General features: G+C 47.2%; 1 protein-coding gene across 10 annotated transcripts in view; it reads left to right on the plus strand.

Moving 5' to 3' along the window:
- The first annotated feature begins 2,059 nt into the window (after nucleotides 1-2,059).
- Nucleotides 2,060-26,248, plus strand: part of LZTR1 (leucine zipper like post translational regulator 1) — a 317,240-nt gene continuing 293,051 nt past the window's right edge. For all 10 annotated transcript variants that reach the window (XR_013348515.1, XM_077839232.1, XM_077839229.1 and 7 more), the window contains exons 1-2: nucleotides 2,060-2,274; nucleotides 2,775-2,837. Coding sequence is in view for 9 of the 10 variants with exons in the window: in XM_077839232.1 (XP_077695358.1) it covers nucleotides 2,096-2,274; nucleotides 2,775-2,837 (242 nt within the window). In the remaining variant the exon portion in view is untranslated. The remainder of the gene's footprint in view (nucleotides 2,275-2,774; nucleotides 2,838-26,248) is intronic.

The following is a 26,248-nucleotide window of genomic DNA, read 5'->3' on the forward strand; positions in this document are numbered from 1 at the left end:
CCTGGGAACTACAGGCCAGTTAGCCTCACCTCTGTCCCTGGAAAAATCATGGATCAGGTTCTCAAGGAATCAGTTCTAAAGCATTAAGAGGAGAGGAAAGTGATCAGGAAGAGTCAGCATGGATTCACCAAGGGCAAGTCATGCCTGACTAATCTAATTGCCTTCTATGACGAGATAACTGGCTCTGTGGATGAGGGGAAAACAGTGGACATGTTGTTCCTTGACTTCAGCATAGCTTTTGACATGGTCTCCCACAGTATTCTTGCCAGCAAGCTAAAGAAGTATGGGCTGGATGAATGGACTATAAGGTGGACAGAAAGCGGCTAGATTGTCGGGCTCAATGGGTAGTGATCAATGGCTCCATGTCTAGTTGACAGCCGGTATCTAGTGGAGTGCCCCAATGGTCGGTCCTCGGGCCGGTTTTGTTCAATATCTTCATTAATGATCTGGTGGATGGTGTGGATTGCACCCTCAGCAAGTTTGCAGATGACGCTAAACTGGGAGGAGAGGTAGATATGCTGGAGGGTAGCGATAGGATACAGAGGCACCTAGACAAATTAGAGGATTGGGCCAAAAGAAATCTAATGAGGTTCAACAAGGACAAGTGCAGAATCCTGCACTTAGGACAGAAGAATCCCATGCAACGGTACAGACTAGGGACTGAATGGCTAGGCAGGAGTTCTGCGGAAAAGGACCTAGGGATTTCAGTGGACCAGAAGCTGGATATGAGTCAACAGTGTGTCCTTGTTGCCAAGAAGGCCAATGGCATTTTGGGATGTATAAGTAGGGGCAGTGCTAGCAGATTGAGGGATGTGATCGTTCCCCTCTATTCGACACTGGTGAGACCTCATCTGGAGTAGTGTGTCCAGTTTTGGGCCCCACACTACAAGAAGGATGTGGAAAAATTGGAAAATGTCCAGCAGAGGGGTCTCGAAATGATTAGGGGTCTCGAACACATGACTTATGAGGACAGGCTGAGGGATCTGGGATTGTTTAGTCTGCGGAAGAGAAGAATGAGGGGGGATTTGATAGCTGCTTTTAACTACCTGAAAGGGGGTTCCAAAGAGGATGGATCTAGACTGTTCTCAACGGTAGCAGATGACAGAACAAGGAGTAATGGTCTCAAGTTGCAGTAAGGGAGGTTTAGGTTGGATATTAGGAAAAACTTTTTCAGTAGGAGGGTGGTGAAACACTGGAATGGGTTACCTAGGAAGGTGGTGGAATCTCCATCCTTAGAGTTTTGTAAGGTCAGGCTTGACAAAGCCCTGGCTGGGATGATTTAGCTGGGGCTTGGTCCTGCTTTGAGCAGGGGGATGGATTAGATGACCTCCTGAGATCCCTTCGCACCCTGATAGTCTATGATTGAATCATCAACCCACACTTGGTAAGGCAACTCCCATCTTTTCTTCTGTTGTATATTTATGCCTGCCCACTGTAATCTTCACTCCATAGATCTGAAGAAGTGGGTCATAGCCCACAAAAGCTTATGCTCTAATAAATTTGTTAGTCTTTAAGGTGCCACAGGATTCCTTGTTGTTTTTGCATCACCCGTATGGAACTCTGCCCCCCCATGAGGGCCCTTAACTGGGCCGCAAGCTTGTTCTTTGTTACCACAGCCCCGAGGGGCCGCAGGCAGAGCCAGGGTCCTGCCCAAGGAACTGATCAGCCAAGCGCGGGCCTCTGCAGCAGGGCCTGAAGCTCCCTCCCCTGACCCGCTGCGGTCTTTCCCGTCCCAGCACCACCGGCGTGGGGCGGCCCCAGGGGCCGAGCAGCGACCGACCCCGCCTCCCGCTCTCCTTGCGCCGCGGCGGCCGGGCCCGCTGGAGCCCAGGGCACGGGGGCGGACGCCGGGGTGGGCGGAACCAGAGGACGTTTCTATCTGGCTGCTGCCCCGGCTGGGTCGAAGAGCCGGAGACACCAAGCCCCGAGCACTCGGCGCGGGGCACGCCGGGAGTTGTAGTTCCCTGACGGCGCGGGGCACGCCGGGAGTTATTGGCCGCAGGGGCAGTGCTCCCGCTGTTCCGCCCAGCGCCCGGTCCCCTGCGCATGTGCATGGGCTGCGGCGGGGGCCAGACCTGTCCGCGCGAGCTGGGCCATGGCGGCGGCCGGCGCCCCGTCGGGCGGAGCGGCCGGGAGCTCCAAGGTGGCGCCCAGCGTGGAGTTCGATCACAGCTGCTCCGACAGCGTGGAGTACCTGACCCTCAACTTCGGGCCCTTCGAGACGGTGCATCGGTGGCGCCGCCTGCCGCCCTGCGACGAGTTCGTCGGGGCCAGGTGAGGCGATGAGGAGCCGCGCCAGCCTGGGGACGGGGTTAAGTGGGTGGCCGGGGTGGGGCTGAGAGTGGGCAGAGCCGAGTGTGCGGGGCAGCGCTGGGGTGGGGCGATGCGGAATAGCGCTGGGGTGGGTCGGGGGGTGGGGGCCCGGCGGAGAGGGGGGTGGGTCGGGGGGTGGGGGCCCGGCGGAGAGGGGGGTGGGTCGGCGGGTGGGTCGGGGGTTGGGGGCCCGGCGGAGAGGGGGTGGGGGCCCGGCGGAGAGGGGGTGGGTCGGGGGGTGTTGGCCCGGGGGAGAGGGGGTGGGGGCCCGGGGGAGAGGGGGTGGATCGGGGGGTGGGGGCCCGGCGGAGAGGGGGTGGATCGGGGGGTGGGGGCCCGGCGGAGAGGGGGAGGGTCAGGGGGTGGGGGCCCGGCGGAGAGGGGGTCATCGAGTGACTGGGTCAGAGTGTGGGGGCAGGGCCAGGTCTCCCCTTGCGAGTGTCTGACAGACTCTCTCTCAGGCGCAGCAAACACACCGTGGTTGCCTATCGGGATGCCATCTACGTGTTTGGTGGTGACAACGGGTAAGTGCTACTGCCTTGGCTGGCCTGTGGTGGTGCCAGGCAGCTTCCCTGCTAGCCCTGCCTCTCGCTATGCCTGTTAATATTAGGGGTATGTTATGCAACCACCCAGGTTTAGATTTAGCATACTATGGTGTGGATATGCTATTTGTATTCATAGAATCAAAGCCTGACCTTAAAATCCTCAAAGGAAGGAGACTCCATCACCTCCCTAGGTAACGCGTTCTAGTGCTTCACCACCCTCCTAGTGAAAACGTTCTTCCTAATATCCAACCTAAACCTCCCCCACTGCAACTTGAGACCATTACTCCTCATTCTGTCATCTGCTACCACTGAGAACAGTCTAGATCCATCCTCTTTGGAACCCCCTTTCAGGTAGTTGAAAGCAGCTATCGAATCCTCCCTCATTCTTCTCATCCGTAGACTAAACATCCCCAGTTCCCTCAGCCTCTCCTCATAACTCATGTGTTCCAGTCCCCTAATCATTTTTGTTGCCCTCCGCTGGATGTTTTCCAATTTTTCCACATCCTCCTTGTAGTGTGGGGCCCAAAACTGGACACAGTACTCCAGATGAGGCCTCACCAGTGTCCAATAGAGGGGAACGATCACATCCCTCAGTCTACTGGCACTGCCCCTACTTATACATCTCAAAATGCCATTGGCCTTCTTGGCAACAAGGGCACACTATTGACTCATATCCAGCTTCTTGTCTACTGTAACCCCTAGGTCCTTTTCTGCAGAACTGCTGCCTAGCCATTCGATCCCTAATCTGTAGCAGTGCATGGGATTCTCCGTCTTAAGTGCAGGACTCTGCACTTGTCCTTGTTGAACCTTGAACAGATTTCTTTTGGTCCAATCCTCTAATTTGTCTAGGTGCCTCTGTATCCTATCGCTACCCTCCAGCATATCTACCTCTCCTCCCAATTTAGTGTCATCTGCAAACTTGCTGAGGGTGCAATCCACACTATCCTCCAGATCATTAATGAAGATAGTGAACAAAACCAGGACCAACCCTTGGGCCCTCCGCTTGATACCAGCTGCCAACTAGACGTGGAGCCATTGATGGCTGCCCGTTGAGCCCGATGGTCTAGTCAGTTTTCTATCCACCTTATAGTCCATTCATCCAGCCCATACTTCTTTAACTTGCTGGTAAGAATACTGTGGGAGACCATGTCAAAAGCTTTGCTAAAGTCAAGGAGTAACATGTCCACTGCTTTCTCCTCATCCACAGAGCCAGTTATCTCATCATAGAAGGCAATTAGATTAGTCAGGCATGACTTGCCCTTGGTGAATCCAAGTTGACTGTTCCTGATCACTTTCCCCTCCTCTAAGTGCTTCAGAACTGATTCCTTGAGGTCCTGCTCCATGATTTTTTCAGGGACTGAGGTGAGGCTGACTGGCCTGTAGTTCCCAGGATTCTCCTCCTTCCCTTTCTTTAAAGATGGGCACTACATTAGCCTTTTTCCAGTCATCCGGGACCTCCCCCGATTGCCATGACTTTTCAGAGATAATGGCCAGTGGCTCTGCAATCACATCTGCCAATTCCTTTCACACTCTCGGATGCAGCACATCCAGCCCCATGGACTTGTGTTCGTCCAGCTTTTCTAAATAGTCCCGAATCACTTCTTTCTCTACAGAGGGCTGGTCACCTCCTCCCCATACTGTGCTGCCCAGTGCAGTAGTCCGGGAGCTGACCTTGTTCGTGAAGATAGAGGCAAAAAAGCTTTGAGTACATTAGCTTTTCCCGCATCCTCTGTCACTAGGTTGCCTCCCTCATTCAGTAAGGGGCACACCCTTTCCTTGACTTTCTTCTTGTTGCTAACGTACCTGAAGAAACCCTTCTTGTTACTCTTAACAACTCCTGCTAGCTGCAACTCCAAGTGTGATTTGGCCTTTCTGATTGACAACCTATAACTCTATTGGTTGCCAGGGTTTGGCACTTGTGTGGTAATTCTACACCTGTGGCTGCTGTTTGACACTTGCATTACAGCAGCATACTATTCAGCTCTTTATCATCACCATCCATCTAGGGAACAGGAACCTTTCCTTTCAGTTGTAGACTGAAGTGGTTTGAGTATTGGCCTGCTAAATCCAGGGTTGTGAGTTCAATCCTTGAGGGGGGCCAAATTGGGGATTGGTCCTGCTTTGAGCAGGGGGTTGGACTAGATGACCTCCTGAGGTCCCTTCCAACCCTGGTATTCTATGATTCTAAGCCACTCTTATCCAGTCTTTTGTCACCTCAAGATTAGATTGTTGCAATATGTGGTGCACCTTAAACCAGTCAGATCCTAATGCCTGTGAGGAATGCAGGGGCGTGCTTATTGAGCAGGCCACCTCATTTGGAGCATGTGACGTCAATGCTCTGGGCTCTTCACTGGTTGTCTGTTGGTCTCCTGATGGCGCTCAAGAGGTGATAATAACTTATAAAGTCTAGGTCAGCCTACCTGACAGCGTGCCTCTCTCCCTGGGTCATATTGCTACAGCTAGGGTCAGCAGAGGTGCATGAGCTGGAGGCCTCTCATTATAGAAGAAGGGGCAGTGGCAAGTAGGGAATTCTCAGTGAAAAGTCTGAGACTCTTTTTTTTCCCCCATTGTTGGTCTGAAATAGGCTGAATTTAGTGATCTTTTGGGCACACTGCAAAATCTGTCTGCTCTGCAGGGTTTTTGGAGAGAGCTGAAGGGTGTTTTCCCCACTGCTATGAAAGGGCAAGAAGGAGCTTGTAAGTGGCCTGCCGAGTTCCCGTTTAATTGATCATTTCAATACTGCTGAGATAGCTTTGTATTCATTATTATTGGTGTGCTAGGGTTTCTAGAGCCTTCAATAGATAGCTTTTAGTAATTTAAATAGAAATAACTTCATCGTATCAGGTGTTAAAGAATCCAGGCTTGCCAGGGCTGAGTAAGTCTGCTGTGAAAAGTGATACTTGTATGTTTGTTTAATGCTAGCTGGTAAGTCTGCTGTGAAAGGTGATATTAAAACACATACAAGTATCACTTTTCACAGCAGACTTACTAGCTAGCAATAAATAAATTACCATGATTTGGACATGTATATGTGTATATTTATTTGTTTTTCCTAGAGCTAATTAAGTGTTTTAGGAAAAAGTGTGAGAGTGGCCACCAGCAAGAGTTGGTGGCCACACTCTGAAGCCACCAAAAAATTTGTCCTGAGAACTCCTCCTCTAGCATATAGTAATTATGTAGTGTCGCTGTGAGAAACAGCAATCAGGTCTCTAAATACTTTAGTGGCACATATCAGGCTTAGTCTTAGAGGAAATAAATTCTTATTTCTTACACTAAGAACAAATATAATCTAACATGGAATTGGAAGTGTTAGAGAAATACACAGAAACTGCTCATCTTACCCTGCCTATGTAAGCCTAGCTTGAGCTTCTTCTTTATTACTCCTGCGGGAATTCTGCACCACTGTGCATGCACAGAATTCATGTCTCCTGCAGATTTCTTTGTTTCCCTGCAGAACAATTACTTCTGATGGGGAAGCAAAGGGAAGCCATAAGAGTGGTCATGCACCCCTCCTGAACAGCGCAGGTGCATCGTTTTGGGCGCTCAGAGCAGCCAGCAGAGAGGTACATGACCAGAGGGATGTGGGGCTGGCAATGCCCCTGCTGGTGGCTCTTACCCTGTACTGGGACTTCCTCTTCCCCGACAAGGAGCAGCCTGGGCCAGGTCAGACCCACCCCCAGAAACCTCCCTTGGCTGTACACCCCCACCTTCTCTGCTTCCTGCTCCCATTGCTCCTAAGCTGCGGGGGAAGGGGGTCACTGTATGAGGAGCTGCTCCCCTGTCTGTCCAACCCCCATTCATCTGCATCTCCCCATACCCAGACCCCTCCCTGCTGACCATTACCTCCCTCACTCAGAACTCCCCCTGCTGAGCCCCTTGCAGCTGAACCCCCACCCACTGAGCCTCACTCCTTGAATTCGGAGCCCCCTTCCTGCCAAGTCCTCCCCTTCCCCCCTGCATCCAGACCATCACCACTGAGCCTCCACACTCAAACCCCCACCCCAAGGAGCCCCATGCATCTGGACCAACCTGACGAGTCTCCCACTCCTGGACCTCCACCCCACTGAGCCCAGCCAGCTACACCCAGAACCCTACTCTACCAAACCCCACTCCCGCAGCATCTGGACACCCCTGCTGAGTCCCCCCTGCTGAGCCCCATCCCATCCGGACCCCCACCAGGCCCTCTGTGCTGAGCCCCAACCACTTCACCTGGTTCTCCCTGAAGAGTCCCATTCCCCCTACCTCTGGAAGTCTCTCACACCGAGCTGCCCGCACCCAGATTGTGCCACACAGAACCCTCTCATCCCACACCTGGATCCCCCCACAGTAAACCCCTCAACTCTTGGATCCTGCTGGGCTGAGCCTGCCTGCCCCACATCTGTATCGGGGGCCAGGGCTGGGTGTGTGTGTGAGACTCTGTCCCTATCGCTTGCTATCTTGGTGCATCTGGTGTGGAGGGGCAGGAACCCGGGGTGTTTGTGGGGTCAGCCTGGCTCTTGTGGTGTATCAGGTTCAGGTGCAGCCTCACTGCTGAGTCCGTGTCCCAGGGTGGGCTGCAGAGTGATCTCCCACCTCTGTGCAGCCAGTGGCCTGTAACGTCCACTGCCATTCTGGAGCCTCCACATTTATTTATTGACAAATTAAATATGCAGAATTTTTTGCAAAATTTTAAAATATTGTGTGCTGAATTTTTATTTTTTGGCGCAGAATAATTTATAAACTCATGAGTAATTTATTTAAAGTTACACAAACATATTGTGCCATGACTTGTCTTTGTCTTACATCACCTCTAGGCACCAATCCTTACTGCTGAGTTACCAGGCTGACTTTGGAAATCCCACATTTTCTCTGACTCTCTCCCCTCCCAAGCCCACCATGATCTGTCTGTGTGGGGAGCTTCTGGGACTAGGGACACCACGCTGCACTCTCCTGAGGTTCCCTCCTCCAAGGTCTACTACCCCTTCTTCACTCAACCCACCTCTCCAGGCAAGTCTAGTCAGACTTGTCTGACCCTCCGCCTCCCAGTTCCCTGTGACTTTCCTGTCATAATTCCCATATCCCTCTCTCAAAATCCACTCTCCAACTTCCTTGCTCACTCCCTGCGCAGAGGCTCCACCCGCTCTGGTAATGTTGCTACTGGTTCCTTCACACTGACAATGTAGTGGTTCTGTGACTTCCACTCTCCGTTCTTTCAGATACCCTGTCAGCGAAAGTGGGGTATTAGTTACCACTCTTATGGGGTTTGTTTGTTCTTCAAAGTGGATTGAAAATATAAGGTATTATGTCAGCTTTTGTGTTGAGAGAACAGAAAGCAGCACCACAGAGGGAGAAAAACATCTTCCCCTAATTTTTTTGTTACGGTCCTTCATGGTTATCAAGAAAATTCTGCTTCTGGGCGCTGCTAAAAGAATTTTCTAGTAGTGCAAACTCCAGAGTTGAAATATTTTCTCTCCCTGAAGAGACAAGTTCAAATCTAAGTAAAGTTGACTCTGACCCTGATTTTTAAGGGAAAGAAATTGAGTTCTGTGTGGTTGTCTGACTATAGTCTCAGTAAATCTTAATATTGAAGCTCTCTTGTCTGTGGATTTAAGATAATAGCTGAACTCTTAAACTTAAAGTCTGGTGTGTGCATCGTCCTTAACATTAAGAGTTATGGTCTGTCCTGGTGCCATTGCACAAAATTTCCCTTCTCTACACTGTTGTGGCATCTTTGTATACCAATTGGCTGTTACCTTTCCCACCCCAGAATCTACTGCAGTTCACTGGTGCTTATGTATTGCACAGTTCCATGCAGAACAATGCAAAGTGTTTTCGATTGGAAGGTACTGTGTAAATGTAAAATATTACAGTATGTTGTTTCTGACCTGGGACACCCTAAGTCTGGAAGGCTGCTTTATCACTGACAAGGTAGCCCGGGTGGGGTGGGGGAGGAGGGCAGGACAAGGCCACATTGCTTATTGTAGCCACACTACAAATCAAAGCTGTTTGAATGAATATGGTGTACTTAGATTTCTAGAAAGCCTTTGATAAGGTCCATCACCAAAGGCTCTTACGTAAATTAAGTTGTCATGGGATAAGAGGGAAGATCCTTTCATGGATTGAGAACTGGTTAAAAGACAGGGAAGAAAGGGTAGGAATAAATGGTAAATTTTCAGAATAGAGAGGGTAACTAGTGGTGTTCCCCAAGGGTCAGTGCTAGGACCAGTCCTATTCAACTTATTTATAAATGATCTGGAGAAGGGGGTAAACAGTGAGATGGCAAAGTTTGCAGATGATACCAAATTGCTCAAGATAGTTAAGACCAAAGCAGACTGTGAAGAACTTCAAAAAGATCTCACAAAACTAAGTGATTGGGCAACAAAATGGCAAATGAAATTTAATGTGGGTAAATGTAAAATAACGCACATTGGAAAAAATAACCCCAACTTTACATACAATATGATGGGGGCTAATTTAGCTACAACTAATCAGGAAACAGATCTTGGAGTCATCGTGGATAGTTCTCTGAAGACGTCCACACAGTGTGCAGCAGCAGTCAACAAAGCAAACAGGATGTTAGGAATCATTAACAAAGGGATCGAGAATAAGACGGAGAATATCTTATTGCCCTTATATAAATCCATGGTATGCCCACATCTTGAATACTGCGTTCAGATGTGGTCCCCTCATCTCAAAAAAGATATACTGGCATTAGAAAAGGTTCAGAAAAGGGCAACTAAAATGATTAGGGGTTTGGAATGGGTCCCATATGAGGAGAGATTAAAGAGGCTAGGACTTTTCAGCTTGGAAAAGAGGAGACTAAGGGTGGGGATATGATAGAGGTCTATAAAATCATGAGTGGTGTGGAGAAAGTGAATAAGGAAAAGTTATTTACTTGTTCCCATAATATAAGAACTAGGGGCCACCAAATGAAATTAATGGGTAGCAAGTTTAAAACAAATAAAAGGAAGTTCTTCTTCACACAGTGCACAGTCAACCTGTGGAACTCCTTGCCTGAGGAGGTTGTTGAAGGCTAGGACTATAACAGGGTTTAAAAGAGAACCTCCATGAATTTATCTAGTTAAGTCCATTCCAGGATGGGTAAGGAATGGTGTCCCTAGCCTCTGTTTGTCAGAGGGTGGAGATAGATGGTAGGAGAGAGATCACTTGGCAGCCTTCTGTTGCTTGGGCCATCATCTGGAGTGGAGTGGCTGAGTGCCTGGAGGCTCCCTCCCCTGTGTTCTTGGGCATCTTGGTGAGGAGGATATGGAACTTGGCGAGGAGGGCAGGCAGTTATTGTCTGTGTACCGCTATATTGCTCTCCCAGCAGTTATCAGGGTGATTTAAGTCTCCCATGAGAACCAGGGCCTGCGATCTAGTAACTTCCGTGAGTTGCCGGAAGAAAGCCTTGTCCACCTCATCCCCCTGGTCCGGTGGTCTATAGCAGACTCCCACCACGACATCACCCTTTTTGCTCACACTTCTAAACTTAATCCAGAGACTATCAGGTTTTTCTGCAGGCTCATACCGGAGCTCTGAGCAGTCATACTGCTCGCTTACATACAGTGCAACTCCCCCACCTTTTCTGCCCTGCCTGTCCTTCCTGAACAGCTTATACCCATCCATGACAGTACTCCAGTCATGTGAGTTATCCCACCAAGTCTCTGTTATTCCAATCACATCATAATTCCTTGACTGTGCCAGGACCTCCAGTTCTCCCTGCTTGTTTCCCAGGCTTCTTGCATTTGTGTGTAGGCCCTTGAGATAACCCACTGATCGTCCCTCTTTCTCAGTGTGAGGCAGGAGCCTCCCCTCTCGCGCACTCCTGCTCGTGCCTCCTCCCGGTATCCCACGTCCCCACACACTCAACTTCATCCCTTTCTCCTTTGTTTTGTTCTGTTTTTTTTAACTTGTGAATATTTCCGTGTGTTCGGAAAAGTATTCTGATACAGATTTTCGTATTCTTCCTGATTTTGTGTGTCAAATCTTTAAACTGTTCTCTGCTAACAGCTTGAAACGTGTATGTGGCGGGCACGAGATTCGTCAACACCTTCAGGTGTGCGGGCACTTCAGGGTTGCCTGCCTGTTTGTTGCGTGTGTCTTGTAGGCTGGGGTGGGGAATCTTTTTTTCTATTAGAGGCCATTGACCCACATTAAAAATCAGTCATGGGCCACGCACAGCCCCGCGGGGGGCTTCCCCTAGGCTCTGGAGGAGGGCCAAAAATGCAGGCTTCAGGGTTCTGGAAGGGGCTCTGGGCTGGGGCAGAAGGTTGGGATGTAGGAGTGGGTGAGGACTCTGGCTGGCGTTGCGGGCTCTGGGGTGGGGCTGGGGATGAGGGGTTTGGAGTGCAGGAGGGGCTGAGGGTTGGGGTGTGGGAGGAATGTTCGTGGTGCAGCCTCCGGGAGGGCGTTTGGGTGTGGGAGGGGGCTCAGAGCTGGGGGAGGAGGTTTGGGGGGTGGCTCCTGGTCTGCGGTGCAGCAGGGTTAAGGCAAACTCCCTGCCTGCCCTGGCTCCAAGCTGCTTCTGCAAGTGGCTGGCATCTCCAGCCCCTAGGTGGAGCGGTCAGGGGGTTCTGGATAGCGCATGTTGCCTGCACCCGCAGGTGCCACCCATGCAGCTTCCAGAGCAGCTGGAGAGCTGGCGCTGGGGTCGGGGGCAGTGTGTGGAGCTTCCCTGATTGCCCCAGCTCCTAGGGATCACAGGGACATGCTGGTCCTTTTCGGGAGCTGCCTGGAGCTGATTGCACTTTTTATGGCCTGGCGACCCAAGCTTCCCCCCGCAGTGGGGTGTGCTGGCGCTCCCAGCTCCAGCCCTGCATGGGGTGGGAGGACGCTGAGGCTTGGGGTTTCTGGCTTGCTACAGGCCGGATGAAATGAAGCAGCGGGCTGGATTCGGCCTGCGGGCCATAGGTTCCCCACCCCTGTTCTAGACTAATATATAACCTTACTTCAACAGGCAGCTTTGCATATACACACAGACTTATGTATTATTTTTGACAGGTTTCAGAGTAGCAGCCGTGTTAGTCTGTATTTGCAAAAAGAAAAGGAGGACTTGTGGCACCTCAGAGATTAACAAATTTATTTGAGCATAAGCTTTCTTGAGCTACAGCTCACTTAATCGGATGCATTCCTGAGCATAAGCTTTCGTGAGCTACAGCTCACTTCATTGTTAGTCTCTAATGTATTATTGTAATACATATATCTCATGCTATGTATTGTATTTTTCTAATAAAACAAGTTGTTTTATATTTTTGAATGATACAAAAATAGGATGAAAATAAAAAGAATACTTTTTGTAAAACCCAGGAATTTTTTTGGTAAAAATCAATTTAAACTGAAAAGAAAGGGGCTTAACTATGTACCTAGTCTTCAGTATATAGTAGATGTTTTGCTAAGTTTCTGAAAGGGACGGGAAGTAAATCGAAAGGTTTCCTGAGTGCATGTGTAGTTGAAACACTGAAATATTAAACTACGGAGGTAAATGTGGATGTGCTGTACACGCGTACAAAACTAGTTCCCTAGCGAGCTGCCTAGGCCCCTGAATAGCTCCAGACTGGCCTCTCTCTAAATATTTCATCGAATCTTTGCTTAGTTTTGATTTCCATCATCCTCTTCCTTCTTTTCTGGCCTTACTGGCCTATGGTATTGAACATAGGTGGCTGGGAGCCAGAAGATCATGAGTTCTGTTCCCACCTCTTCCCCGATTGGCCTTAATTCTCTTCACTTCTCCACATTTTACAGGTTGGGTAAATGAAGCACAGAGGTTGCTTGCACAGGAACACCTAATAAGAATAGGAATTATTTAATGAGTTAATTTGCATGATTGCAACTAACTTGCTTGTAGCTGTAAACTGTAGCTTTAAAAAACTTTGTGGATTTAGAGCTTGTGCAGTGCTGGCAAATTAATCCCTCTTTTCATCCCAGGCAGTAACAGGACAAGCTTACCCCACACTGCCCTGCCTCAGGCATTTCTTGTCCTCTCTACTGAGTCTGCAATTAGTGCAAAGCTTGTTGATGCAGGAGCTGGAACTGAGACCTGCCAAACTCATCTTGTACAGGAGCCACCAAAGAGCTATTAGATGGGAACAGTGTATAATAAGAATGGCCATATTGGGTCATTTTTGTTGCCCTTTTTTGAAACTTTTCCAATTCCAGTATATCTTTTTTGAGATGGGGCGACCACATCTGCATGCAGTATTCAAGATCTGGGTGTACCATGGATTTATTTATATGATATGATATTTTCTGTCTTATCTGTCCCTTTCTTAATGATTCCCAACATTGTTAGCTTTTTTGACTGCTGCTGCACATTGAGTGGATGTTTTCAGAGAACTATCCATGATGACGCCAAGATCTTTCTTGAGTGGAAACAGCTAATTTAGACCCCATCATTTTATATGTATAGTTGGGATTATTTTTTCTAATGTGCATTACATTGCATTTATCAATATTGAATTTCATATACCATTTTGTTGCCCAGTCACCCAGTTTTGTGAGATCCCTTTGTAGCGCTTCACAGTCTGTTTTGGACTTAACTATCTTGAGTAGTTTTGTATCATCTGCAAATGTTGCCACTTCAGTGTTTACCCTTTTTTCCAGATCATTTATGAATATATTGAATAGTACTGGTCCCAATATAGACCCCTGAGGGACCCCACTATTTACCTCTCTCCATTCTGAGAACTGACCATTTATTCCTACCTTTTGTTTCCTATCTTTTAACCAGTTACCGATTCATTGAAAGACCTTCCCTCTTATCCCATGACAGCTGACTTTGGTGAGGGACCTTGTCAAAGGCTTTCTGAAAATCTAAGTACACTGTATTTACTGGATCACCCTTGTCCACATGCTTGTTGACCCCCTCAAAGAATTCTAGTAGATTGGTGAGGCATGACTTCCCTTTACAAAAACCATGTTAACTCTTCCCGAACAAATAATCTTCATCTATGTGTCTGACAATTGTTTTTTTACCATAGTTGCAACCAGTTTGCCCGGTACTGAAGTCAGGTTTACTGGCCTGTAATTGCTAGGATCTCTTCTGGAGCCCTTTTTAAAAATTGGAGTCGCATTAGCTATATCCTCCAGTCATTTGGCACAGAAGCTGATTTAAATGATAGGTTACAAGCCACAGTTAGTAGCTCTGCAATTTCACATTTGAGTTTCTTCAGAACTCTGGGGTGAATACCATCTGGTTCTGGTGACTTATTACTGTTTAGTTTATCAATTTCCAACACCTCCTCTACTGACACCTCAATCTAGGACAGATCCTCAGATTTGTCACCTTCATTTGATTCCACACTTTCTTTCACATATGGTGCTGCTCCCCCACCAGCACGCCTGTTCTGTCCTTCCGATATATTTTGTTCCCTGGTATTACTGTGTCCCATTGACTGTGTTCATTCCACCAAGTTTCTGTGATGCCTATTATATCAATATCCTCATTTAATACAAGGCACTCTAGTTCACCCATCTTATTATTTAGACGTCTAGCATTTGTATATAAGCACTTAAAAAAAATTGTCACTTTTTAGCTGTCTGCCATTACATGTGTAATTGAATGGGCCTCTTTTTCATTTGACTGTCATCAGATCTTATCTGTATTTTATCATCTTCCATGCTCTCCTCCTCACTAGAACACAGAGAATCCCCATTAATAGATTCTCCCCAAAGGATGTCTCTGTCTGAACCACGTGTTCCTCCAGACCTGTCGGCTTTCCCCCAGCCCTTAGTTTAAAAATTGCTCTAAGACCTTTCTAATTTTAAGAGCTTGCAAACTGATAACATTTTGGTTTAGGTGGAGCCCATCCTTCCTCTGTAGGCTCCCCCTTTCCCAAAAGTTTCCCCAGTTCTTAATAAATCTAAACCCTAATCAGTCTAATCCCTACTGAGTGGAACTGGATTCCTACTGGTGACGTATGGGCAAAATGCTCTGAATTTCAAGCAAAGTTCTGAGTTAGTAGGTTCCCCTATCAGTCCTAATATTTCATCTTCCAGAGTGACGCTTGTTTTCTGGAAAGATAAGATTAAGTCAAGTTCTGACCTTTTTGGAGCTCACAGAAGTAGCATTTCCAACACACTGCTCTCGGTCTTCTTCAGACAAACCCTCTAATAGGTGTCCCACCCAGTTCTTAAAGGGATAGCTCCTAGTAATCAAAATACACACACTATAAATACCGCAATAAAGGAAATATTAATACAATATTCAGTTTGATCCCTAAATACAGTGTTTTGTAATATGCAATCATTTTAGCAATCATTGCAGGGCCCTCACACTGATTTATATAGTTTCCAGCCCCCCTTGGCTCATCAACTGACTTTGAACCCACGGTCTTCAGATATGTAGCACCTCTTTCACTCAGCTGTAGGAGAAAGTAGTGGAAAAGGTTTGCTGTTTTCTTCTATGGACAGCAGCCCATAGATGGAGACAAAACACAGACTTTATCATTGGTTATACAGCTATGTGCATTAGCACTAGAATGCTTGGTATCAGGATTAGTCTTGCAACCCGATAGAACCTGACTACAAGTTTTGTGGTCAAGTGTGAAAACAACGCAACTCTCTCAGGCTTGCTGAGGTAGACTCTGAACACCTCCTCCTGCCTGTGGAGTCAGCACAGTGATGACTGCATGTTGTACTCCTGCTGGCTGCTGCTCTGTGTGCTGTAGAGTGAGCGTGCTGATGAGTTGCAATGCATCTCATTCAGCAGTACACGCAGAGCAGGAAGGTGGCAGTGGTTTTTAGGAGCAGGCACATATGCCATGCTGACCCCATAGCAGGAGGTGGTCGGAGACAGATCTCGGGCATGGGGAGCAGGAAGCGCCTATCAGCCTGAGCCCCAAGGATGAGGCGGGAGTGCTGGCACAGGTTTGGAGGGAAGTGTCAGATTTGGGTCAGCTCTGGGCTAGTCGTGTTCGGTTTGGGCTTTAAAATGAGGTCCTAGCAAACCTTTAATCAGGTTTCTTGGGTTCCATTCCTGGTTTTGGGAGACGAGAATGGCCTAGTGGCCGGACAGCATAGCCAAATGTAGCAATGGACCTGATAGGGGCGATTGGACCATGAGTTACCATCGTAGTAACATAGAATCACAGAATGCAGCCGTCCAAGGGCATTAGACTTATGAAAAGCCCATCTGGGGGAATTAAGATATCAAATGTATAAGGTGCAGTGAGAAGAAATATTAAAATCCAGAAGTGTTAAGAAATCCTAAAGAACACTTCAGCACAGTAGACCATAATCTCTCTGAAAAAAATGCAGAAGAGAATTGCCCATTTGCTGCTTCACAGGGACTGCTCAAAGATCTGATGATGTTCATGTAAGAACCAGTTAAGCTCCTTTTTGGAACCAAGTAGTTGAAACAATAGCATCCTCTGCCAAAAACACAGGTACATGGGTGGAGGGGCTTCACTGAGTATAGTTTTATTAAGATTTGTGTGTCTGTGAAAGAGGAGCAGAGAGGGAAGGCACCAAAGAAGTACAAAACACAGCCACAGAAGCACTAGGAGCAGGGCCCTGAGAAAAAGCCGAGAGAGAGAGAGTGCTTTCCGACTGATTGTTGGCTAGGAAGGGGCTTGGAGCTGTGCACAAAGAAACTGTCTTCTGCTGTTAGAGTTCTGCAGTGTTTAGGGGAACAAGACTTTGTACATTCTTCCTAAATAAAATGACTTCTTCAAAGATACCTGTCTCCATCATCATTTTCTCCTCCTAAATGAAACAACCCACACTATTCTGAATTTTGGTCAAATGTGGGAGTAACATACCCTACTACCTGATGCAATGGCTCTGAGGCCTCCTGCAAGGTATAGGAGGGCCCCATATTGATGGCTTCCAGATCTGCTGGATTTGGGGGTTGAACCTCTAGCTTTTGCAACAGTCTGGACAAATCTTGCCTAGAATGAAAAAATTCCCATGCAATTCCACAACGGAAAACTAATTATTTTCCGCCCAGATCCTCTTCCCAAATGTTTTTCTTAGGGTATGTCTACACTACGAAATTAGGTCGATTTTATAGAAGTCGATTTTTAGAAATCGATTTTATACAGTCTATTGCGTATGTCCACACTAAGCGCATTAAGTTGGCTGAGTGCATCCTCACTACCATGGCTAGCATTGACTTACGGAGTGGTGCACTGTGGGTAGCTATCCCACCGTTCCCACAGTCTCCGCTGCCCATAAATATGCAATTTATAGGTTAAGCGCCCAATGCCTGATGGGGCAAAACCATTGTCGCGGGTGGTTTTGGGTACATGTTGTAGGTCACCCCTCCCTCCATGAAAGCAACGGCAGACAATCGTTTTGCGCCTTTTTTCCGTGCAGACGCCGAACCATGGCAAGGATGGAGCCTGCTCAGCTCACTGTCACCCCTGCTGTTGTGTTCTGGGTGCTGCTGTCAGCAGACGGTGCAGTACGACTGCTAACCGTCATCCACCGCGTCCGCTACAACTCTGCTCTTGTAAATGAGCTCAGTCTCAACAGCAAATTTCTCCATGTTGTCGTCGTCCACCGCTTCCGCTGCAACTCTGCTCTCCTGGTGCCATGAATCCACCTCTCAGATCCTCTCGTTGTTCTGTATAAATATCTATTCTTGTGGCATCTGTCGTCATCCACTGCTTCCGCTGCAACTCTGCTCTCCTGCAGACGCTATACCACGGCAAGCATGGAGCTCGCTCAGCTCACTGCTGCTGTTGTGACCATTGTAAACCCCTTGCGCATTATCCTGGAGTATATGCAGAACAGGGCTAAGAGACACCAGCACGAGGACGATTTTGATGAGCACATGGACACAGACGTTCCTGAAAGCACAGGCTGTGGCAACTGGGACATCATGGTGGCAGTGGGGCTGGTTGATACAGTGGAACACCGATTCTGGGCCCAGCAAACAAGCACAGACTGGTGGGACCGCATAGTGTTGCAGGTATGGGATGATTCACAGTGGCTGCAAAACTTTCGCATGTGTAAGGCCACTTTCCTGGAACTCTGACTGTTGCTTTCACCCACCCTGAAGCGCAGGAATACGAGGATGAGAGCTGCGCCTTGACAGCTGAGAAGTGAGTGGTGATAGCCCTGTGGAAGCTTGCTATGCCTGACTGCTACCGGTGAGTCGGGAATCAATTGGGAGTGAGCAAATCTACTGGGGGGCTGCTGTGATCCAAGTAGCCAATGCAATCATTGACGTTCTGTTATCAAGGGTAGTGACTCTGGGTAATGTGCAGTGGATGGCTTTGCTGCAATGGGTTTCCCTAACTGTGGTGGGGCGATAGACAGAACGCATATCCCTATCTTGGCACCAGACCACCTTGCCAACCAGTACGTAAACTGCAAGAGGTACTTCTCAATGGTGCTGCAAGCACTGGTGGATCACAAGGGATGTTTCAGTGACATCAACGTGGGATGGCCGGGAAAGGAGTATGACGCTCGCATCTTTAGGAACTCTGGGCTGTTTGAGCAGCTGCAAGAAGGGACTTACTTCCCAGACCAGAAAATTACCGTTGGGGTTGAAATGCCAATAGTTATCCTTGGGGACCCAGCCTACCCCTTGCTCCCATGGCTTATGAAGCCGTACACAGGCAGCCTGGACAGTAGTAAGGAGCAGTTCAATTATAGGCTGAGCAAGTGCAGAATGGTGGTAGAATGTGTCTTTGAACGTTTAAAAGCTCACTGGCATTATTTGCTGACTAGCTTAGACTTCAACGCAGCCAACATTCCCATTGTTATTGCTGTTTGCTGTGTGCTCCATAATATCTGTGAGAGTAAGGGGAGACGTTTATGGCGGGGTGGGAGGTTGAGGCAAATGGCCTGGTGTCCGATTTTGAGCAGCCAAACACCAGGGCGACTAGAAGAGCACAGCAAGGCGCGCTGCGCATCAGAGAAGCTTTGAAAACCAGTTTCGTGACTGGCCAGGCTTTGGTGTGACAGTTGTGTGTATTTCTCCTTGATGTTGATTTTAATTCTCCTTAGGCCAACCACCCTCCGAAATAAAGTATCTATTTTCTTGAAACCATGCATTCATTCTTTATTACTATAAAAAAAAAAAAAAAAAAAAAGAGGAGATAACTGACAAGGTAGCGCGGGTGGGGTAGGGTGGGGTGCGGGAGGAGGGAAGAACAAGGCCACGCTGCTTATTGTAGCCACACCACAAATCAAACTGTTTGAATGACAGCCTTCTGTTGCTTGAGCCATCCTCTGGAGTGGAGTGGCTGGGCGCCCAGAGCCTCCCCCCCCCCCCATGTTCTTGGGTGTCTGGGTGAGGAGAATATGGAACTTGGGGAAGAGGTCAGGTAGTTGTACAATGGATGTGGCTGGGGTCTGTGCTTTTATTGGCTTTCCTGCAGCTGCACCAGACACTATATCATGTCCGTTTGCTCCCCCATTAGCCTTAGCATCGCCTCTGCTCTTTGCGCTCCTGCCTCTGCTCTTTGCACTCACTTAATGCTTTCCTAGCCTCTAACACTGAATGCCTCCATGCATTCGGCTGTGCCCTGTCAGTGCTGGAGGACTGCATGACCTTGGAAAACATGTCATCCCAAGTGTGTTTTTTTTCACCTTGTAATCTGCGATAACCTCAGGGATGGAGATGATAGGGGGAGCCTAGAAACATTTCCACCTGGGGCGAGATAAAAAGGGAGAGTAAATTTAAGGTGATACGTTTCTGAGAACAAAAAGGAGACTCACAGTGAATCAAACAATTCACAGCAGACAGCACATGTGCTTTAGGTACAAGGTCGCATTTTGCGTTTTATTTTGAGCGTCCGCCGGTATGATGGCACATCACACACAGCTGAGCAACAGAATTCGGTTTCCATGCAGCCATGGTAAGACAAAGGGTACGCAGGGCTGGCTTATTACCATGTGGGAATGGTTTCAAACTGCAGTGCCATCCTTACCCATAAGAAGCAATGGGTTGGGCTTCACATTTAAAAGGAGAGGCTGCGGTTTTCGGGTGAATGTGCAGCACACACCTGTCCCCCACTCCACTGCCTGGCTATTCTCTGGGATGATCCCTTTTAGCCAAGTGCAAACAGCCCAGCATGAACGGGGTCCTTTTATTGTTCCCTTACAAAAATTCCCCTATTTCAACCGGGTGACCATGAATGATGTCGCTCTCCTGAGGCTAAGACAGAAAGATATAGACTGAATGTTGCTTGAATGCAACCAAAACCCAGGACCATTTGCTGCCATGCTTTGTGCTGCAATGATTTCAGAATACTTTCAGAGTACCTCCAGGAGAGGTTCATGGAGATGTCCCTGGAGGATTCCCGCTCCATCCCCAGACATGTGAATAGACTTTTCCAGTAGCTGTACTGGCTGCGAATGCATTCCAATTCTTCAGGGCAAATCAAACATTAGACACTATTGCTTTTTAAACCCTGTACTGTAGTTACAAATGTGCACTCACCAGAGGTGCCTTCTCCGGCTTCAGGGTTGGGGATCCCGCCTTGGGAGGGTATTGGTTCCAGGGTGATGGAAAGGTCCTGGCTGCCGGGAGCATGGATTCACCGCTTGCCTGCTGTGCATTCTCGTCCTTCTCCTCCACCTCCTTTTCCTCAGACACAAAATCCTCCTCCCTGTTGATTGAGACTCCCCTCTTGCAGGTGTCCACAGACAGTGGTGGGGTAGTGGTAGGTTCCCCTTCTAGAATGGCATGCAACTGATCATAGAACTGGCATGTATGGGGCTCTGACCTAGAGCGACTGTTTGCCTCCTTTGTTTTTGGTAGGCTTACCTCAGCTCCTTAACTTTCACGCGGCACTGCTTTGTGTCCTTGTTGTATCCTCTTTCCAACTTGCCCTGTGAGATTTTGGCAAATATATTTGCATTTCTTCTTTTTGATTGGAGTTCTACCTGTACAGATGCTTCTCCCCATACAGCAATTGGATCCAGTGTCTCCCTTTCTGTGCATGCTGGAGCTCGTTTGCAATTCTGGGGCACTGCATGGTCACCTGTGCTGCTGAGTTCACCATGCTGACCAAACAGGAAATGGAATTCAAAAGTTCCCAGGCCTTCTGCTATGTACCTGGCTAGTGCATCAGAGTTCAAAGTGCTGTCCAGAGCGGTCACAATGGAACACTCTGGAGCTCCCGGAGGCCAATACCGTCGATTTGCATCCGCACTACCCCAAATTTGACCCAGCGCTAGTCCGCTCGCTAGGGAGGAGTACAGAATTCGATTTTAAGAGCCCTTTAAGTTGATGGAACAGGGTTGGTTGTGTGAACGCATTCATTTTAAAATCGACCTAACGTGGCTAAATTCAACCTGACCCTGTAGTGTAGACCAGGCCTTGGTGAGTACATCTCTTATTTGGCATTTTTATTAATGATCTGGTAGAGGGTAAGTAGCATGTTAATGAAATACACAATGACTGGAAGGAAATGAGCAAAGAATGAGATTTATTTTGGAAAAATCTATCCAATGCATCCGATGAAGTAGCTCACAAAAGCTTATGCTCAAATAAATTTGTTAGTCTCGAAGGTGCCACAAGTCCTCCTTTTCTTTTAACAGATAGAGGGTGCCACCCATTTGCATTACATCCTCCACCAATACTGCTTCTGGGCCTGCTCTGGAAGGCGATGGTTCCTTGGTTACCTAGACTGCACAGGTTACAGAGCTGCCATCTCTCCTTTGGGAACAGGGAGCTTAGTCTGGGGAATTCTAACACTTCATTTTTTAGGACTTGAATACCGATGTACATATATCTGTTTGTCAGAGGGTGGAGATGGGTGGCAGGAGAGAGAGAGATCACTTATATACACAAGCATGCTCATATGTGTGTCTTCCACTACATTGCCTTACTTGAACAGACAGCCTTATAAGCCTTATACACTTAGACCAATTTATTATTAACATAAACACCTAATGTAATATACTGAATTTTCTTAACGTAATCAGTATTTTTATGTATTTGGGTGGTCCAAAATTCAGGTTAATATCAGTAAAAACTGAATAATAGCTTTTGTAAAACACGGGTGTGACATTCTGTACCTGATAGTAGCACCCTGGAATCCCATATTCACCATTCCCATCTGATTATGATATGTTTTGTACAAAAAGTATGCCTTGTGAGGTATCAATTTAAAAGTCTTGATCTGCTGAACATGAATATCCTGTTAGATTGTATGTACGATCATGTTATGTGAAGTTATGGAGTATTGCTTTATATGTTAAACAACAAAGTAAAAGAAGCAGTGAGAGGCAAAAAGGCATCCTTTAAAAAGTGGAAGTTAAATCCTAGTGAGGAAAATAGAAAGGAGCATAAACACTGGCAAATGAAGTGTAAAAATACAATTAGGAAGGCCAAAAAGGAATTTGAGGAACAGTTAGCCAAAGCCTCAAAAAGTAATAGCAATTTTTTTTTTAAGTGCATGAGAAGCAGGAAGCCTGCTAAACAACCAGTGGGGCCAGTGGATGACTGAGGTGCTAAAGGAGCACTCAAGGACGATAAGGTCATTGTGGAGAAACTAAATGAATTCTTTGCATTGGTCTTCACAGCTGAGGATGTGAGGGAGATTCCCAAACCTGGATTGTAGTTTCCTCAGGAAGTCAGTGGTGTCTTGAAGGTAGCTGGGAGTGCTGGTAGCGTAGGGGCTGAGGAGAGTCTCTACATAGCCAGACAATCCTGCTGTCAGGGTGCCAATGCCTGAGATGATGGGGCGCCCAGGATTTCCAGGTTTATGGATCTTGGGTAGTAGATAGAATATCCCAGGTCGGGGTTCCAGGGGTGTGTCTGTGCGGATTTGATCTTGTGCTTTTTCAGGGAGTTTCTTGAGCAAATGCTGTAGTTTCTTTTGGTAACTCTTTTTCTTTTGTAGAGAAGCAAAGTGTGTGTAGTAAATGGCTTGTCTAGTTTTAGTAAAGTCCAGCCACGAGGGAGTTTGTGTGGAAGGTTGGTTTTTTATGAGAGTATCCATTTTTGAGAGCACATTCTTAATCTTTCCCTGTTTGCTGTAGAGGATGTTGATCAGGTGATTCCGCAGTTTCTTTGAGAGCGTGTAGCACCCTGACAGCAGGATTGTCTCGCTATGTAGACTCTCTCCTCAGGCCCTACGCTACCAGCACTCCCGGCTACCTTCGAGACACCACTGACTTCCTGAGGAAACTACAATCCATCGGTGATCTTCCTGATAACACCATCCTGGCCACTATGGATGTAGAAGCCCTCTGCACCAACATTCCACACAAAGATGGACTACAAGCCGTCAAGAACACTATCCCCGATAATGTCACGGCTAACCTGGTGGCTGAACTTTGTGACTTTGTCCTTACCCATAACTATTTTACATTTGGGGACAATGTATACCTTCAGATCAGCGGCACTGCTATGGGTACCCGCATGGCCCCACAGTATGCCAACATTTTTATGGCTGACTTAGAACACCGCTTCCTCAGCTCTTGTCCCCTAACACCCCTACTCTACTTGCGCTATATTGATGACATCATCATCATCTGGACCCATGGAAAAGAAGCCCTTGAGGAATTCCACCATGATTTCAACAATTTCCATCCCACCATCAACCTCAGCCTGGTCCAGTCCACACAAGAGATCCACTTCCTGGACACTACAGTGCTAATAAACGATGGTCACATAAACACCACCCTATACTGGAAACCTACTGACTGCTATTCCTACCTACATGCCTCCAGCTTTCACCCTGACCACACCACATGATCCATCGTCTACAGCCAAGCTCTGCGATACAACCGCATTTGCTCCAACCCCTCAGACAGAGACAGACACCTACAAGATCTCTATCAAGCATTCTTACAACTACAGTACCCACCTGCGGAAGTGAAGAAACAGATTGATAGAGCCAGAAGAGTTCCCAGAAGTCTCCTTTGGGGGTTGGACTACATGACCTTCAGGGGTCCCTTCCAACCCTGATATTCTATGATTCTATGATTCCTACTACAGGACAGGCCGAACAAAGAAAATAACAGAACGCCACTAGCCGTCACCTTCAGCCCCCAAGTAAAACCCCTCCAACGCATTTTAAGAATCTACAACCTATCCTGAAGGATGACCCAACACTCTCACAAATCTTGGGAGACAGGCCAGTCCTTGCCTACAGACAGCCCCCCAACCTAAAGCAAATACTCGCCAGCAACCACATACCACACAACAGAACCACTAACCCAGGAACCTATCCTTGCAACAAAGCCCGTTGCCAACATATCTATTCAGGGGACACCATCACAGGGCCTAATAACATCAGCCACACTATCAGAGGCTCGTTCACCTGCACGTCCACCAATGTGATATGTGCCAGCAATGCCCCTCTGCCATGTACATTGGTCAAACTGGACAGTCTCTACGTAAAAGAATAAATGGACACAGATCAGATGTCAAGAATTATAACATTCATAAACCAGTCGGAGAACACTTCAATCTCTCTGGTCACACGATTACAGACATGAAAGTTGTGATATTACAACAAAAAAACTTCAAATCCAGACTCCAGCGAGAAATTGTTGAATTGGAATTCATTTGCAAATTTGATACAATTAACTTAGGCTTGAATAGAGACTGGGAGTGGCTAAGTCATTATTCAAGGTAACCTATTTCCCCTTGTTTTTTCCTATGCCCCCCTCCCCCCCCCCCGACATTCTTGTTAAACGCTGGATTTGTGCTGGAAATGGCCCACCTTGATTATCATACACATTGTAAGGAGAGTGGTCACTTTAGATAAGCTATTACCAGCAGGAGAGTGGGTTTGTGTGTGTGTGTGTGGGGGGAGGGTGAGAGAACCTGGATTTGTGCTGGAAGTGGCCCAACTTGATTATCATACACATTGTAAGGAGAGTGATCACTTTAGATAAGCTATTACCAGCAGGAGAGTGGGGTGGGAGGAGGTATTTTTTCATGCTTTGTGTGTATATAAAAAGATCTTCTACACTTTCCACAGTATGCATCTGATGAAGTGAGCTGTAGCTCACGAAAGCTTATGCTCAAATAAATTGGTTAGTCTCTAAGGTGCCACAAGACCTCCTTTTCTTTTTGCGAATACAGACTAACACGGCTGTTACTCTGAAACCTGTCATAGATTTTTAAGTGATTGCAAGTAGTGAGACATAAGTCAGAATTGGTTACAAAGAAATAAAAGGTAAAATGCAAACTGATACCTAACTTAACAAGCTAAGTGAACGTAAAGCAAAAGGCTCTCTCACCATATGTTCTAGTAGAAGACTACTAGAATCTTTCAGCCAGGATCCCTCCCCACTCCAATGATGCTTCCTTTTTCCTTCATGTATTGTTGATGCTGTGAGTAGAGATGAAGGGAGAGATAATCTGGGGAGTTTGTACCCCTTTCTTATAGCAACTCTCTACTTTGAGAATCATCTCCAGCTGGGGTTCAGGCAACAGTCTGTGGGATAGGAATTTCCAGCTGTTTCTTTGCCAACATATACATTTCTCTCTCACACCCTTTTTCTTGCCAAAGAATGACTGCTTACCCAGGTGATAGTCCATCGGATTTTGTAGACACCTGGCTGAGGCATCAGTTTGCCTTTCGTCTCTGAGGAATTGGTTTGTGTCTGCTTTTCTGAATTTGGAGCATGTTACAGCAATGTTATACAGTAAAATCTTTACATACAATGTTGCCATGCATATTTTACCAGGACACTAATGATCAGTACATTGTGAATTTTCAAATGATAGCTTTGTACAAAATCCATTATAGTTTTCTAAAAAGGGTGAATGAACGTAAGGATACAGACTGTCACATGCACATGATTCATTTCTTTCTGCGTAAGAATGATGATCAGGTTCCTTAGTTTTTCTGTCTTTTATGGGTATTTGCTGCAGGAGTGAGAGCTCCCCAGGGCCAGATGATGAAAGTCTTGAGAATTTATGTTGGGGCCAGACCTTAGAAATGTTGCTGTCCCAATACTCTTCTCTTCAGATAGGTGACTTATACTGGAGCCATGGCTCTTTGCCTTGGTAGCTCTGTATTTGTGAGAGTGTCAGCCACTTGGAGCTCATGCTCTAGAGGGCTAGTCTCAAAAACAAGAGAGCAGAAATAGAAGGGATGGAGAGGTGGGTATTGGGTGTCAACAATTAATAGAGGTAAGAGGAGAGACTGCTGCATGAGGAGAAGTTGAAAGGACTAGGACTGTTTTAAGGAGGACATGAATAAGAAAGGACGTGACTGAGGTATAAAATAATAAGTGATATAGAGAAGACAAATTAAGCTCTTCTGTTTACCCTTTCTCAAAATACAAAGTAAGAGGGGACATCATATAACAGACAGGACACTAAAACTGATAAAAAGACACACCTTTTCTTTTGGCTGTGGAAATTCCTGCCACAATACATCCCAGATGACAAACACTTAGTAGGATCGTAGAATGATCTATTTATATGGATATTAAGAATATTCACAGCTGTACTCGCCAGAAGAAATATTTTTTTCCAAGGGCTATAA

This window comes from Eretmochelys imbricata, chromosome 21 (genome assembly GCF_965152235.1).
Source record: "Eretmochelys imbricata isolate rEreImb1 chromosome 21, rEreImb1.hap1, whole genome shotgun sequence".
NCBI classification, from domain to species: Eukaryota; Metazoa; Chordata; order Testudines; family Cheloniidae; genus Eretmochelys; species Eretmochelys imbricata.